Here is a 17,951-nt window from a genome sequence, read left to right on the forward strand (position 1 = left end):
ATAAAGTAAATTTGCTTTCTACTTTTGCTTTAAAAACAAAAGCCTACTTAAATGACTCCAGGTAAACAAAGTCCCAAACATATGAGCGAAATGGACTAGGCTAATTTTTTAAATGCTTTCTTAATAAACCATGGAATAATAAATATTTTGTTGACTTAATTCTGACAGCAAATTAAAGAAGAGCCTACTAAACATATTCTGTAAATTATGATAATATATGTAGCAGTGAGCATGATTATGTGTAATGATAAATATATAAGAGCAATGAATGCACCTTTCAGATTTGGATGAATAAACTCGCTGAAGGAGTTTGATATTAATTTGTGCCTAGCCTTAAGTGACAGAAAAGCTTTTCACTAAGACACTACATTCAGAAATTAACGCAGGAAAAGGCTTTTATTTAATAAATGCAACCAATTACTGTTAAGTTGAAAAAAATAATTTTTAAGAAAAAAGGCCTAAGTATAAACCTGAGAAAATACTTGCTAGCCCCATCTAGAAACGTATAATATTTAAAAACTGCCTAGAACCCAAATTTTAAAAAATTATGGAAGTTAAAGTATGATTGCTCCCCTAACTCATAACAGATTTAGAATATAAAATAAGAGATTTATTTCTGAGGGGCATCTTGAGGCAAACATCAGCCAGCTGTTCCTGAGGAATCTTAATTTTCTAGAGAAATTATTGTAAGTCAGCCACTCATTGCATTTTGTAAAACCCAGGTATTTCTAATGAAGGTCTGAGCCATCAGCTTATTTTGTGTGAATCCTGGAATGGACACTCTGTCCAGGATTGAAACACACCTATTAACATTCTTGCTTATGGCTAGTATTTATAATACATTTTCTAAATCTTTTTAAGTGCTTAGGGTATTATTATATTATAGTTTTTTATTCATTCATTCCATTTGGTACAATAAGTACAAATAGGTACATATCTTTCCCAAGTGATATTTTTAAAATGGTTTTCTCTCTTAGTAATTTGTGCTAAACTTGCAAAGCCAGCACTCCTTTAATGAAATAGATGGTGGAGACAGGAGCATCTCAGCAAATACTAGCTGTCTAGCCTCATGTAGACAGTAGAAAGCAACAAAAGAGAGACTCTATCTCAAAACAAGATGAAAGGCAAGGAATAATACCTAAAGTTATTTTCCATCCTCTACACATAATCTATGCCATGGACCGAAAAACTAGTATATACTTCATACATCACACACAAATATAAAACAGAACGGGATATTTAGTTTGGGTGTCGTGGCACATGCCTTTAATCCCAGCACTCAGGAAACAGAAGCAGGAGGATCTCTGAGTCTGAGGTCAGCATGGCTTACACACTGTGTGACTCAGTCTCAGAAAGAAATGACCTATATTTTTGTCCATCTATTCTTCCATCTTTTATTGCCAATTTTTAAAGCCATAATTTATACTGTAAGGAAAGGAGAAAATAGCAGGATTATTTAAAGAGAAAAGTTAAGCAAGAAAAGTGATGTTATATGTTTGTATAGTTAAGAATAAAGCATGGAAACATAACAGTGGATGAATCTCTTGGAAGAAGACAACATAGAAAGATGGATGGTGCACTGGCAAGTTTTATGTCAACTTGACACAAGCTAGAGTCATCTGCGAAGAGACAACCTCAATTAAGAAAATGCCTCCTCAAATATTGGCCTATTCGGGAACCCTGTGCTGCATTTTCTTGAGTGATGACTGATGTGGGAGAGCCTAGCACAGTGTGGACAGTGCCATTCTTGGGCTGGTGCTCTTGAACTCTATAAGAAAGCAGACTGAGAAAGCCATGAGGAGCAAGATAGTAAGCAGTGTTTCTCAATGGCCTCTGCATCAGTATCTGCCTGCAGGTCTCTGTACTTTTTGAGTTTCTGTCCTGATTGCCTTTGATAATCAACTGTGATATAGACATGTAAAATCATCTTTTGCTCCAACAAGTAGTTTTTGGTCATGGTGTGTATCATAGCAATAGAAACCCTAATTAATACATTAAATTTAATATTGGGATTCAAAATCTGTTTTTGTCTAGCCATGGTTTTCAAGGAAAAAGGGGTTTCTTAGTCACTGCTCTATTTTTGGTACGAGGCACCGTGGCCAAGGAAACTTATGAATGAAAGTATTTAATTGAGGGCTTGAGCAGCAGCTGAGAGTGCTCCATCCGGATCCATAGACAGAGAGAGAGAGAGAGAGAGACAGAGAGAGAGACAGAGACAGAGAGAATTGGGGCTGGCTTGGTGTTTTGAAACCACAAGCCCATCCTCAGTGACACACTTCCTTCAATAAGGCTAGACCAACTCCAGCAAGGCCATACCTCCCAATCCCCCTAATTCTTTCATATAGCACAATACCCTGGTTACTAAGTACCCAAATGTAAGAGTCAACAGTGGCCATTATTATTCAAACCACCACAGGGGTGGCAAACTGCAGCTAATAAGCATTATATCGCCTTGTGATTTATTATTATTCAGTAAATTCTGACATTGTGCAAAGAAACATGCATGTACATCTATACCTTATAATAAGTTATAAGAAAATAACAACAAAAATAAAAGAGAGACCGAGTCTCTCTGCACTGGTGAGCATAGAAAAAACAGAGAGATCCTCTGAGTAATTCAGTGTCTCCAAATTTCATAACTTAATGAAAACAAACAACTTCTTCAAACATAAAAACTATCAAAATTGACAGAAGAAAATATGTAACAGTAAATGCCATAGAACTGTTAAAGATAGAGAGAGCTATATAAATATCATTAATAACATTTAAGTGTCTGAAGGTCTCATGGAGCAATGCTGACTCTAATAAATAAATTAGATTTGTCTTACAAGTCTGACAACATACACCTGCGGGTGTTGGAGATGGGGCAGAAATATTGTTTTAAGCAATTTTGGAAATAAGTAAATCTTAAAAGTTTAGGTGAGAACTGCACATAAGTACTGTACAGATACAGTGTTAATTTCTTATTTTACTGATGTGTTTCATGTGGAAGAAAAATTAAGTACATGGGTGGGAGGTATTGAAGCCAGGTGTTTTTCCTAGCCCAGTGTGTGGGCGATGGATGAGGGGCAGTGATTGATAGGTACTAAGGGAGATATCAATGTCAGCTAATGTTTAGCCAAGTATAGGTACAGATGGTTACATTAAAAAATTATAGCTGTGTGTTGGTCTATGACCTGTTTGCCAAGAAGCCTATAAGCAAAGATATTTTGTTGCCAAAAAATACTCATAGCTCACAGAACTTGATTTGAACAGCATCTGCAATCAAAGAGATATCAGGACAAAAGTGTGATACGATGACTGGGCCAGATTATCCAGAGAATCAACTTGAAATATCCTGTAGTGTTCAAGACAAACACTTCAAGAGCTGATCGGTTGATACGTACTATCCAAATGACATGGGCAAGTGAACTCTTAGTGAAGAAAGGCAGAACAACCCAATCACAAAATAAAATCATATTGAAATGGACAATTAAAAACTGTATTTGGTTAAAACAGACCATTAAACAAACAAAACTCCCATCTCCTCACTTGAACTTACAAAGCAAGTGGCGTCCAAACTGGCATCTAGTTCTTTATTTTATGCCCTCCGCCTTTATTTTGGGATAAGCTGCTTATCTCTGCACATGTTAATTACTGGAGGAGTGTTTGATTGAATTCATCTTCCTCAAAGGCTAAAAGCACAGGGATAAATCACTTTCATAATGCTGTAGTCACCATGGACTCCACAAATAGCAGAATCTAAGGGACAGATCCCTTCTCCCGCACATGTGGGTCTTTAGCCATGAGGGTGAGGCTGTACCCTGAACTACAGGCAATCCCCACAAGCACTGGCAGTCACAACAGCAATGAGACTTCTCTGCCTCATCTGGGAGGACCATACAACAGTCTGACAAATCTAAAGATTACATTAAAAACAGGACTGGTTGCTCACGCTCTTGCCCTGCCACTCTTTCATATTTAGTTTGAGCTCATGCCTGTAGCTTCACAGCAGATGTGTGATAACTAGCTTCATTCATTTATTCCCTTTATTTTGCCAATATAGCTACATTTAATAAGTCACCTCTAATTACTTTTTTCTGTCACCCATCTTTTTAATTAGCATATTGAATAAGGAAGCCAAACTGAGATTATTGGATTCTGGAGCACAGAAAATTTCCCTAAAATATCTGGTTATAACATTTAACTCTTTACATTATAAAGCCAACTATAAAGTAGGCATCTATGAGTTGGTATAGAGATTATAGAATACATAAATGAGCAGATGAGAAGAGACTAATCACTGGCCAGAATAAACAAATGACTCACACAGACTTCGTATAATCAGGAAGAAATACTCCTTCTTATTCTTTATATGTAAGCTACATATGATCACTTCTTTCGAAAGAGTACTCTGAGCAGAGGATGAGAAGAAACAAGTATCTGAACAGTAAGAAAACTTGAAAAATACAACATTAGAAACAGAGCACTGTAACATTGTTCACTCATCACACAGACAGTGGCATTCCTGATGTGATTAAAAAACAAACAAACAAAAACCAATGCTTCTTCTGCATAGACAACAAAATATAACACCACTAGAGGAAAACATCAAAGAACCCTATAAAACACTAGAGTAGTTCTACTCAGAACTACCCAGATCAACAGAGACATGCCAGTGCTTATAATCTGACAAGACTAAGAGGAAGCTAAAGACGTATGACAAATATAAAGCAAGGCTGTTTCTGGGTGAAGCTACAAAAGTACAAACAATCAAGCAAATAAATCAATAAATAGTGAGGTAAGAATCTCATATTTCAGCTAGGAGTGGTATTCAGTTATCAATACAATTTATTAATAGTTTATTAGTATTCACTTTAAATTTTTTACAACTGTGCCATTCCAGTAAACACTGCTAAATCATTATTTTCTATTATGAAAAACTAAGCATAGAATATATGAAAAATCTATTAGTAATATCTTCTAAATATTTCTCTAGATCAAAACCTATTCCTTCTTGAGAGTATACCTAAAAAAAATTAAAAATGAAAAAAAACATAAGACACTATGAGCGCATACCAAGAATCTAGAGATTAAAGAAAGAATTCAGTCTCTACTTAGCTTACTAGGTATTTCAGCTGAGGGCTCTTAAAATTTGTACCACTGTCTGCCTAATGCTTCATCTGTATCAAGCCTTTCTCTGGTAAACCAGCTTAACTGTTCAGAACCTTTCTGCACTTATGACAGGCCTATACTAACAGCATTTATTGTAGTTTTTCCTAATGTTCTTGGGAGAAGCTAAAATCTGCATATTGGGTGGGTTTAACTATCATATATGAGTTCAATGTTGTTTGAGTGCTCTGGTCAGCAGCCTGTCTCGACCATCTCCTCTAGGATGCCAGAAAAGTTTAGCAGTAGACCCCATGTACTTTCTTTAACTCAGATCCTGATGGTCTTGTGTTTATGTTTTATTATAAACTCATTTTGAAGAAGACACAGACTATCACAGAATAAGGAGATTCAGCCATCTACTCAGTGCACCGCAGCAGAAACCTGAATGATTTCCTGTTCAACACAATGTAGACACTTGAGGGAAGCCCTCATCCTCATCACCCTCCTGTGTGGAAGTGCTCCCTGGGAGCACTGGAGGCCATCTATTGCCATCTGCCCCCTTGCTGCCTTGCTCCTAACGAACTGCTGGTGGTGTGTTGGAATCAATAGGCCTGTCAAATTAAGCAGGCTGGTATAGGCAGTAGAGCAATGACATTGTTGTTCTCAGGCCTGGTGCATGCACACAGTGGGAGTCAGGAGGTTAAATGAAAGCAAGCCTTCTGTTGGAAAGCATTGTTGACAGAGTTGATAATCACCTGTTCTGGAACCCCAGGCCATAAAGGCAGGAGGAAGGATGTTTGAAAACAGTTCTAAATGCATGTCTTTCTACACTGTTCTAGACTCATACATGAATGTGTCAAAACTTCATTACCAGCACAACTGAAGAGATGAGAGCCAGAAAACTCAAAGGTTAATGCCATATTTTCAAGAGTGTTTTTTTTTAAGTGTAAGTAATAAAAAGCACCTTGCCCAATGTTGCTTTGAGAATTTTTGTGCTTGTGTACATTCATAGCAAAAACTCTTAAGATATTTCCCAAGATTCCCTAAAGCAACATGTTATAAGTCCAGCCTTTTTGTAGACACAATAGACAGCAAGCCCCCATTCTTTCTCCCTCCTCAGCCAGGTCCTTCCTCAGTTTGGGTATTGAATAAAAGCTACAGCTTTGTCTTGTAGAAAGCTGTTTTTGTCTAAGCAGTGATGCCCTAGCCTGTCTGCTAGAGGCTCTCACAACACCCCTCTCCACTGACTGTAGGTATCAGCTCACATTAGATCCTACATCTGAGGGTTATTTACCAAGTAGGCATCACCTGTGGCAATAAGTAAATACCCTTTCAGGGACATTTCATTCACTGTGAGAATTTTGAATTATTATGGCAATTTATCAAGTGTTGGCTGTTCACCTGATATTTAGCAATTATTCAATATGTATGTGAAGGTAAAGAAGAATATGTGAATGAAAAAGTTAGTACTTGATATGCTGATCAACAATTCAGGTTTACAGAACTACTCAAAAGAAAGCAATGCTTTAAAGAGATGATTCCTGGCTTAAACCTACAAAACATGTCAGTGGCTTCTACATACTCTCACTACTCAACTCAAACATTGCTACTATGGATCAGGGTTCAGACCTCCCTATACAATCATGTAGGATCTTTTCTTCATATTTTAAAGTATTCTATAATATTATATATTATATAATAAGATATTCTTATTATAGAATATTATATCTATGTCAATTTATAGTATAAGATATGCTTGCCTATTGTCTGAGAAACCAGGCCCTATACAGAGAGGAGTGAGCATGGTGAAAATACATTTAACCCCACTGTGCTGCCCAGAAGTTGGAAGCATCTCAGCGAATATCAGGTTTCCAGTTCACCCTCTAATCAAGCCCTATTCTTCTACCCTAAGAGGAATAACTCCTGTATAACTCCTGCCATGCTCCTTTTCCTTCCCCTGTAATTTTACATATACTATCCAAGATTATTCACTCATGATGCAGGACCTACTTTTCTTTGGACACCATTAAGAGTAGACTCCATGCTACATTTAGTCAACTAAAGCTTCCTATGTTGGACTTAGGCTCTATTGCCCAGCTGCTATATTAGTAAATCCCTTGACCAAAGAATGATTCAATTTCAATCTCTTTATCTCTATTCCTCTTTCCTCTCCATGTCCAAATCTAATATATACCTGTTATACTAGCTTGTGAACATTCTGAAGACACCAACCTTAGGTATTAATACACACACACACACACACACACACACTATAAGTTTTATTTTTTTAATAAATATACTCCTACCAATTGTTAAATATTGTTCTCCCTTCTCCCTGGAGCTGTTGGCCACTGACCCACAAGGACAAAGGGAGAAGGGTCAATGAACAGAGTTTCAGGAGGTCTAAGAGTACAAATGGAAACAACTACATTCCAGGATCAGGTTCAGGGAGACAACAACTTTATTCAGCATAAATCAAAGATTATATAATTTAGGGGAAGGAGGAAGGAATATCCAGGGTAGGCAAAGGTTATTGGTTGATGGCTAAGGTACTGAGATGTCTCATTAACATGGGGAGGCATTCCAGGAATCTTAGGTGCTGGCTGGATATATTCTTATTGGGAGAAAGGAAGTTGAACCTGCCACCTCACCAAGGCTATGTGGTACTCTACATGTAGGGTACTCTACATGAGCTCCATAGAAAATGTTACAGAACGAAAGCCCTGCTGGTAAAAGGACTCCCCCATTTTGGACCAAATTCAGATGGTTATTTGGACAACTGTAGAGTTTGATCTAGCAGGGCCCAAAGGATGGGATGAGTATTAAATTCTTTATTCTTACTTTTAAACATTCTTTACTATCTTTTAATTATCATGGTAGCATTAGAAATCCAGTAAAGAAAACATTTCCTTCTAATAAAGAAAAGGGAATCACTGGATAGGTAGAGACCTACCATTCCAGTTGGGGAAGTCAATCAATTGGAAAAGAAACCTTCTCTTATGAAGGCATAGCCACTTGAAGCCATGCTAAAGAGATGTGGAATTACTATCCCTTTAACGGGATAATGTATTTGTCCTTCTATATTCTCATACCATATCTCAGTCACTTAACAGCCAAACCATTCCTCTTTATTAGTCAGCCCACTTTTCAGAGTTACTTGGGAAAGTTACTTTTCCTTTGTGTGTATATGTGTGTGTGTGTGTGTGTGTGTGTGTGTGTGTGTGTGCTTCATCTCTACTCTAAGCCTTTGCTTTTCCTAATATTTTAGAGTTCATTCTTTTTCCAAAGTCTCTTTTTTGCTATAGGTTGCTTGTCCATCATGGGGCTGGCATCCATTAAAGCCCAATTCAAAAAGCATGGCTTTCTTTCTCTGTGTCTGTACTCTCACTGTCCTCCAGGCAGCTGTTGAGATTTACAGTTTGCCCGCTTCATAGTTTTATTTCAAACTTTAATGAAATTATACTTAAGTTACCTTTTAGGTTTATACTTAAATTCTCTCATTAATAAGACAAAGGCCCTCAAGAGAGAACTCTGGTTTCCCCATAATTCTCACCAAATGATACTCTTACCTATAAACCTGTCTTAAAGGTGGCTACATAATTTTCTTACCTTTCTTTCTGGTTATGAGTATGCTTTCTTGGTCTTATGTGAGAACAGATCTACTCCCTTTTAATGACTTTTCTATCTGATCCCTGAACTACATTGAAAGGTTTCACATTATTGTCTTGATGGCTCTGGGGGTCATAACTCTGTCCTCAGCTTCTTCTCATCCAGGATAAAATAAATGAGATGAGTTTATCTTTAAATCACAAATAGTTTACTTACAATTGGAGGTAAATGATGGCTGTCTCTAACACACTGTGGATAATCTACTCTCATATATAGCCAGAGCCAAGTGTGTCCAGAATGTCATGTGACTTCACATGACTGTTTCACCTTCTGTTAAATGACTGTAGAATTAACTCTTTCTCATGAATTTTTAAAGAACTGAAGGGAGACTGGACACAGATGATTCACTTGTTAAGCATTGCAATTTGCAAAGAATTTTAGAGTAGTTAACCTGAGTTTCAAGATAATGCAAAGATTTGTCCAATATGATAATCAAGTAGGATATGATTGACAGAGGTACCCTATTACTATTTGGGGGATGAAGATCAATGTCCAAATGTTCACAGGAAAAAGTTGATAATGGAACTGGATGTAGGTTCAGTTCTCAAGTGGTTGCATTTTCAACCAGAAAATATAATCTGGCTGTCTGTAGCACCCCCCACATTTGAGGAAGGAGAATTTTTGTTATGGGAGGTGCTTGCATAGAAATATTTTCAGTCTCCTGTTCTGTGCCTGGGAGTCTGCACTCCAGCACCATTCTTCCTTTAAGTCTTCATAATCAAAATGTTTCCAGACTTGTTTTATAAGGAAGAGAGACAAATGACCTTCTTCTAAGAGCCCTTTGCCTTTGAGATGTTTTATCAGTTTGCTCATGGAAGTGAATTTCCCAAGCTCCAAACCTACATCACTCTTCTGCAGATGACATCACAGACATGCCACTGCTTACAAGTCAGTGCACGCACCCAGTCCTCCCAATCGCTCCCCGTGTGAAGGTTTTGCTACAAAAAGATGGGAGGTTACCTGCTGTGTGCATTCTTACAGTTTTCAGGATTCCTACATTGAGGGAAATTCCCCCATTTAACCCGGAAACAGAGGCTACCTGGCTACAGTCATACAATACAGCTTAGATATTAAGCCTATTGCTTGGGATATGGGATCTCCCTCCTCTCTTAGAAGTCTTTGAAAATGAGCACAGGGTACCACTTTTGGTGTGGTAGAACTAAAGAGTCACTCTTCAGAGCCCTGCCACACTGTACATGGAGTTAAGTTAATAAATAGCCTGACACATTTCTTACTCTAAACAACAATTTCTTTCTTTGCCTTTCTGTCTAATCTACACATCTTAATGACACTCCTCTCTGGGTTGCTGAGCATCTCTTTACATACAAGTTTGGTTTAATGTTTTTTAAATATGTTGTATCTTCCTAATTCTCTCTTACCTCAAAGGTCTATAATAGTCTGAAGGCCCTTTCTCCTAATATACATTTTTTCCCCTCCAGAGCAATTATGTATAAATTCTTTACAGACTGCTTGCATCACACCCTTATATTTAACAATGTATTCTTGACATTGGTATTTGCTCATAGTTCTTGGCAGAAGGATATACACATATATAATATATATGATATAAGTAGTGAAATATCAGGTATATACATACATATGTATGTATATATGTATTTAAATGGCAAAAATTTACTTCATGCTTTAGATTTATGATACAATTTTAAATCAACCTTTTTCCTCTTATTTATCTATCTCCTCTTTAAAGAACATAGTAGTGAGACAAACATTTTCAATTCATGTTCTTTTCCTGTGCCACAATGATATTAATACAAGAACATGCCTCAAACACAGAGTAAATGGTACACTAGAGACTCTTGTTGCCCTGAGCCAACATAAAAAAGTGTCCTAACAAGCAGGGACAATACTGGGTCAGAAATTTTGACTGTGGGTTAGTCACCCTGTCCCTTTATTTGAGGCACTGTCTATCTGCTGGAGGTAGACTCTTCGAGTTCCTTTTCCCCAATGTTAGGCATTTTGGCTAAGGTCACCAATGAATCTTGAGAGTATCTCACCTCCTTGGTTTCTGGTACTTTCTAGAGGGTCCCCTCTCACTTCCCACTCCCAGAGGCTGCTTACTTCCATTCATTCTCTTGGCCCTCTGAGCTTTTATCCTGTCACCTCCTCCCCATACCTGATCCTGTTCCCCGTTTCCTCTCCCCTTTCCATCTCCCATCCAGAACCCTCCCTCCCTCTGTCTCCTGTGATTATTCCATAACCCTTCTAAGTGGAATTGAAGCCTCCTCACTTGGGCATATCTGCTTGTTATACGTCTTACAGTCTGTAGGTTGTATCCTAGGTCACCTGTACTTTTTGGCTAATATTCACTTATCAGTGAGTATATACCATGCATATCCTTTTGGATCTGTGTTATGTCACTCAGCATGATGTTTCCTAGTTCCATCCATTTACTTGCAAAAAATTTATGATGCCCTAGTTTTTAGGGATTCATTTAATGGGAAGATGGGGGAACACACTGAGGCCTAACACTACTGTGCTATGATATACTTACAGATGATAGCCTGGCATGATTGTCCTCTGGGAGCCCCTACCAGCACCTGACTAAGACAGAAGCAGATAATTATACCCAACCATTGTACTGAAGTGAGGGACCCCTATGGCTGAATTAGTGGAAGGATTGAAGAAGCTGAAAGTGAGAGCAAACCCATAGGAAGACCAAAAGTCTCAACTAACCCAGACACCAGGGAGCTCCCAGAGATTGAGCCACGAACCAGGAGCACACACAGGCTGGTCTGAAGCCTAGCACATATGTAGCAGAGGTCTGTTTGATCTGGCCTCAATGGGAGAAGATGCGCTTAATCCTCAAGAGGTTTAAGGCTCCAGGGAAGCAGGAGGCCTGATGGGGGAAAGCTTCCTTTTGGAGGCAGTGGGAGGAGGAATGGGATGAGGAACTGGGAGGACGACTGAGTTGGGGAGGCAACAGCTAGAATGTAAATAAATAATTTTTAAAACAGGAAATATCCAGAAAATAAATTAAAGTATTTGAACCAAGAGAAAGGAAAAAAAATGTTCTAACTCCAGAAGGCTACAGAAGAAAGGGGAAGAAGCAGGGGAGAGAAAGAGACTCTTAAATCACATGTGCCAAAGGTCTTCCAAATTCTGGGAACCCTATAGACAACTCATTTCTCTCTTTGTAATTTGAAGCACATTTTAGTCAGAAGAAAAGGGAGAGAAGATGAGTTAATTTTTCCTTTGAATATCATTGATAATAATAATAGAGAAAAAAAAAAAACCAAGTACCTACTACAGTGGATGGATGGAGAAACTGTAGTCATCTCACCTTGTGGACAATTATTCAGTTACCTCAAATGTTCATGTGGCAATCATATAGAAAGCAGTAATCTTATAGACCTAACCTCTTTCCATTAATTATAGCCTGTAGAAACTGTAGCCTCATACCATGGATGCTTTTATCTACATGTTGACTCCACCATAGAAGAGTTGAACAAATACTAACTTAGTCCAGTAGGTCAGTTCTGCTTTCCTCTGATGACTCTTCCTTCTTATGCCTGCCTGGAATCAAAATAGAACTCAAGAACCCTGAAAGGCCTTTCAGGGTTGTTCCTACTATACCTGAATGCAGGTCCTTTGGTTCCTTTCCAAAAGTATTTTCTGAAAAAGGCTCATGATCATAAATATGGATCTCCTATATTAGCATGTTTCTTTTGAGGACCAAGAGGCCATTTTTTGAAATGTAATCATCCAGAAAGGTAGAGGCTCTCTCTTCCAGCCCTGAGGGAAGGTAGATTTCTGACCCCAATATTGGTCAGCTAACAGACACAGCTGCCTTATGGATTTTACACTGTTCAACCCCTTGCACTCTTACTTATTTGCCTCTGATTAAGCCCTTGTTCAGCCCTGTCTTTTTTGTCATCCTCCCTCGGGCCTGGTCACTGTTTAACCAATTTAAGTGAAGAACAGTTATGCTGGACCTGTTTTCACATTCAATGCTATGTTACTGATTACAACCTATGCCTTCTGCTTCCACAGGTGTCCAGCTTTGTTTATCTTTCATGGGGCCAGTTGCTAAGGAACTGAACCCCTCATCATGGTGGTTGTTGAAGGTGCTGGGCTTGTGCTCATCAGAAATCATTAGCAAAGGCATTCTCCCTGTTTCTGAAAAGAACAATCCTACACCTTGCCATGAATAAAAGTTTAAGGAAACTTTGTTGGGAAGCAATTCATATTTATGAATTTCACATTAAATCAGCTAAGTACATCTGCTACACTCATCATAATGGCAACTTTTGGGTAATGATTTCTTAGAATCACAAATGATGTGCAAATTCTCAGCAATTTAGGCATTTGGAAGGGCATGCATGTGTCCTGGGTGATTGCCTATTATCTTCAAACACCCGGCTTCTACCATGGCCTTTGTTCTTTCATTTTATGTCTCAGAATCTGGAAGCATAATCTCACATGGGGGCAGAGAATTAACCCTACGAGGCATATCTCCACATGTGTTAGATAGCGTCCCATTTTCTCTAATTCACTATTTGGCAATGTAACTCACAAACTGCTAAAAGTACGTCCCAAAGAATCAAACAGGCAGAGTGTGTTTGCCTTCCAGATTTATGATCCCCATACAGCATCAATCCTGCTATTAGCAGACACTACTCTGTGACATTTCTTATTAACCCTAACCACCAACTTTTCTTCCTTTTTATAATATGATTGGGATATGAATCAGACCCCAGAAGTATGACATTGTATCTGTGCTATAGATCTGACACAAAGTAAAGACCAAGAGTAGCTTATAGTACAACCAAACTCTTGTGCCTGTCAGCGACCAGTTATTGACACACCACACACACACACACACACACACTCACAGAACTGGAAGACAATTTAAGTAAAAATTGTTACAGTGCCAAACAAATTATACAACACTGCTTACAGATTACATATTCCCTTTGTGGTGGCTTGAATAAAAATGGCCCCCTATAAGACCATAAGGAGTGGCCTAATAGTGACACTATTAGAAGGTGTGGTCTTGTTGGAGTAGTTGAGGTGTTGTTGGAGGAAGCACACTACTGTGGGTGGGCTTTGAGGTCTCAGATGTTCAAGTAATGGCCAGCATGGTGTCCACTTCCTGGTGTCTGCCAATCTGGATGTAAAACTCTTAGCACCATGTCTGCCTGCACAATGCCATGACTCCTGCCATGGCAATAATGAACTAAACCTCTGACACTGTAAGCTAGTCCCTATTACATCCTTTCTTTTTTAGTAGTTGCCATGGTCATAGTGTCTCTTCACAGCAATGGAACCTTAACTAAGACACACTCTATAACCAAAACTTCTAAGCAGCAAAAGGAATGTGTAGACATGCAGCTTACATTTTGTAGATGGACATGGCTCTTCATCAAGCTCTCAGACTTTGTGCTGGATGCCTTGAGGCTGTAGTTCTTCCCATTCTGTGACTCTTTCAGGTGCTCCTGAATTTGTTTAGCTTGTTTCCTGCAGATATGAATATGTGGATAAATATTTGCATAGCTATATTATAATTTATATTTTGAAGACCTTTTAAAAATATCCATATTTGATTCTACAGTTAAAAGTTTGAAGCTAGGTCTTGGCTAGTATATTTTCAATATGCTAATATTTATATAGTTCCAATGTATGCAACTTACACCTATATTAATGTTGGAAGAGCTTGTTGATGTTAGTGGTGGTGGTACCAAGAGTCTAAACAATAAAGAAGTTAACTTTTTCTTTTATAGTATCCTGCTGAAGGCCAAATCTAGAATCTCATGCATGCTAGTTACATCCTCTACCACTGAACTGTATATCCATTCTTTAACAGAGTTAACCTTTAATGGGCTAATGCCTACACAGTAACTTACAACACATTGTTTTAAAGTTCAATACACTCATTGTTTTATTTATTTCCACAATAAACCCTTGTAATGAGGGAATCTATACCCACTAAATAGAGGAGAATATCCAGGCACAAAGCAATGAAACCATTTATAAAGGATATTTAGAAAATGAGGGTTTCAGTCCACTCAGTCTTGCTTCATACTCTACTCAGAACCATCACTCAGAACTGTCCGACCAGTCATATGAGGTTCTTGAACTTCTAAAGGAAAAGTTGAAATTGCTCTAGGATTTTGAACTTCTGTGGAAAGTATCTGCATATATTGATTATTGTTTATACCATTCAATACCTATATGAAAAAGATGGATGTGATGGGTGATATATGCTTGGGCCAGCGAGTGGCACTATTAGGAGGTGTGGCCTTGTTGGAATAGGTGTGTCACTGTGTGCATAGGCTTTAATACCCTAGTCCTAGCTTCCTGGAAGCCAGTCTTCTCTGAAAGGCCTGCAGATGAAGATGTAGACCTCTCAGTACCTCCTACACCATGACTGCCTGGATGCTGCCATGCTCCCACCTTGATGATACTAGACTGAATTTCTGAACCTGGAAGCCAGCCACAATTAAATGTTATCCTTATAAGAGTTGCCATGGTCATGGTATTTGTTCACATCAGTAAAAACCTAAGACAGGAATTGATACCATTGGACTGGGGTATTGTTGTGATAGGACTGACTATGCTTCTGTCTGAAAGAATGTGGATTGGGGAACATTGGATTTGGAAAGCAGTAGAATGCTTCAAGTGGGGCATAATGGGCTATCCTAGTAAGAATAGGAAAGACTTTGTTGCTAAGATTGATAAGCTGGTCCAAGAGGGTTCATTAGAGAAGAATTTCAATATGTAGCCTAGAGACTGTTTTTCTGGTATTTTGGTGAAGAATGTGGATATGTTCTGTCCTGGTCTGAAGGGTCTTCCTGGGGTTAAGATAAAGAGATTTATGTTAATTGCATTGACAAAAGAAATCTAAAAAAGCCCAGAAGAAACTTTATTCTCTGGTTATGTCTCATGAAGAGCATTTTGAACAAGCATAGCCAGCTTAGAAAGGAAAAATATAAAATATATGGTTCAAGTGTTAAAGAAGCACCAGGAAGTGAAATGGGGAAGAACCTTATGTTTAAGGATATTAAATGGAATTATGGGAATGGTGACCTTTGGGTAAGATTGCACCCAGGAAAGTTTAGGACCAGGTGTGGTAGTATATGACTTTACTTCCACTAGACTGAGGCAAGCAGATGAATTCAAGGTCACCCTGAGACAAAGCAACTTTTAGATCTAGGGGTAGTGGTACACAACTTTAATCCCAGTATTTAGGATACAGACATGAGTTCAAAGTCAGTCTACAGAGCATGTTCCAGGACAGCTAAGCTTAGGCAGTGAAGGAGTTGGAAAACAGAAAGCTGACGATAATGTACCATAACAAGGCAGCCAAGTTCCAGCCCTAAGAAGCAGCAAAACTCAGCAGCTTTGAACATGTGGCTCTGCCTTTATAGTCAAGAGGAGAAGGAGACTATTGGGACAATTAATGCTAGTTAGCTGGAGCTAAGAAATTCGTCTTGATTAAAAAGAAACTAGCATCATTGATGCGAAATCTTCTGGGAAGTGTTTTCTGAGAATACAAAGAAACTGTGTTCAGTATCTTGTGCTGCAGCTGTACTTGGTAATGTGTATGAGTTTCCCAGGTGGTACTGGTTTTGAAGGTGTGAGGGGTCATGAAGAGAAGCATGTGAGAGGCCCTGGAAGGTCATTGGTGAAGGTGCAGCCTTAGTTGCAGTTGACAGCCTAGGACCCTAGACTGAAGGCATCATGCAAAGGATTTGAGGGTTGGTACCATGAAGAGAGGTTATGAGAGGCTATTGGTGAAGTCTAGTTGCAGCGTAAGACTCCAGTGTAGTGTAGATGCCAGTACCAAGGGATGATCACCAAGAACAGTAGCAGCAGTGGAATGGATCTAAGCTTAGAGTGTTATAGAGGACAGAGCTAGAGAAGTGATGCCAGCCCTTTGGAGGAGGCAAGAAGATCATGTGTAGATTCCAGACATTGGAATGAAAAACTGTAACACTGAAGTTGTCTTGGAGATCTGAAGATATTCCGAGATGCCAAAACCATGGGCAATCTGATGAGGAGAGCTGCTAACAGGGAGTGGAACCAGCCCAGGATAAAGAAGTTTGTTGCAGTCAACAAAGATGAAAACAAACTTGGAGATCTGAAGACCACTTTGACATCAGATATGGAGATGCAGATTTGGAGTTTGTCCATCTGGTTTCCTGTCTTGTTTTGGGGATTACAGTTAAGAGGTTGGATAAACCTCAGAAGAGACCTTGAAGTTTAACATTATTGAACTGCTATAGACTACGGGGACTTTGGAAGTTGGACTAAATAAATGTATTTTGCATTATGGTATGTCTAGGTATAACTTGATAGATTCATATGTTTGAAGAAGTCTATGGGGACCAGGAAGTGGAATGTGATGGTTTGTTTGTGTTTGGGCTAGGGAGTAACACTATTAGGGGGTATGGCCTTGTTGGAATAGGTGTGTCATTTTGGGCATGGGCTTTAATACCCTAGTCCTAGCTGCCTGGAGGCCAGTCTTCTCTTGAAGGCCTGCAGATGAAGATGTAGACCTCTCAGTTCCTCCTACACCATGCTTGCCTGAATGCTGCCATGTTCCTTCCTTGATGATACTGGACTGAATTTCAGAACCTGTAAGCCTGCCACAATTAAATGATGTTAAATGCCTTGGTCATGGTATCTTTTCACAGCATTAAAAACCTAATTGAGATAGTGGACCAAACAACTGTCTATATAGTTTCATTTTTCCTGAGTATCACACATCAATTATCTATCATCCCTAGACTCAAATATTACCGCAGAATCATTCTCTTAAGTTTTCTTCTGCAGGTCACAGCCCTGTAGAGACCCACTGATAAATAGTCTGTCATAGGACAAGCTTCCCAGGCAGGTAGCACTCAGAGCATGGTATTTGTTATAGGAGAAGCTGACATGTGACCTAGCTCTTCCCTCAGCCCATTTCATTATTCTCATAGTTACCTCTTCCATGGATACCAAAGCAGTTACAAGCAAAATATTCCCCCCTTTTCCTTTTTGTTACCCAGTATGCTCAGTGCAGTGGAAAGAGGCTACAGAAGAATTAGAACATTGCTCCAAAGATAAAAGATTGTGCTAATTGCCTCTCTCACACAACACTGGTACTTTCTAAAGGATTCAGAGGTAATGAGCATCTTTGAATTTAAACCCCAGTGTGAAGTGGCTGTCTGCTTAAATATTTCTTTTAT

At 38.8% G+C, this 17,951-nt stretch overlaps 1 protein-coding gene across 10 annotated transcripts in view; it reads right to left on the reverse strand.

The window, feature by feature from the left end:
• The window catches only part of Nrg3 (neuregulin 3), a 1,108,134-nt gene that overhangs the window by 18,011 nt on the left and 1,072,172 nt on the right, over positions 1-17,951 (reverse strand). For all 10 annotated transcript variants that reach the window (XM_006518687.4, XM_030247684.1, XM_011244987.3 and 7 more), the window contains exon 6: positions 14,118-14,238. In XM_006518687.4, coding sequence (XP_006518750.1) covers positions 14,118-14,238 — 121 coding nt within the window. The remainder of the gene's footprint in view (positions 1-14,117; positions 14,239-17,951) is intronic.

This window comes from Mus musculus, chromosome 14, assembly GCF_000001635.26.
Source record: "Mus musculus strain C57BL/6J chromosome 14, GRCm38.p6 C57BL/6J".
In the NCBI taxonomy this organism is placed as follows: Eukaryota; Metazoa; Chordata; class Mammalia; order Rodentia; family Muridae; genus Mus; species Mus musculus.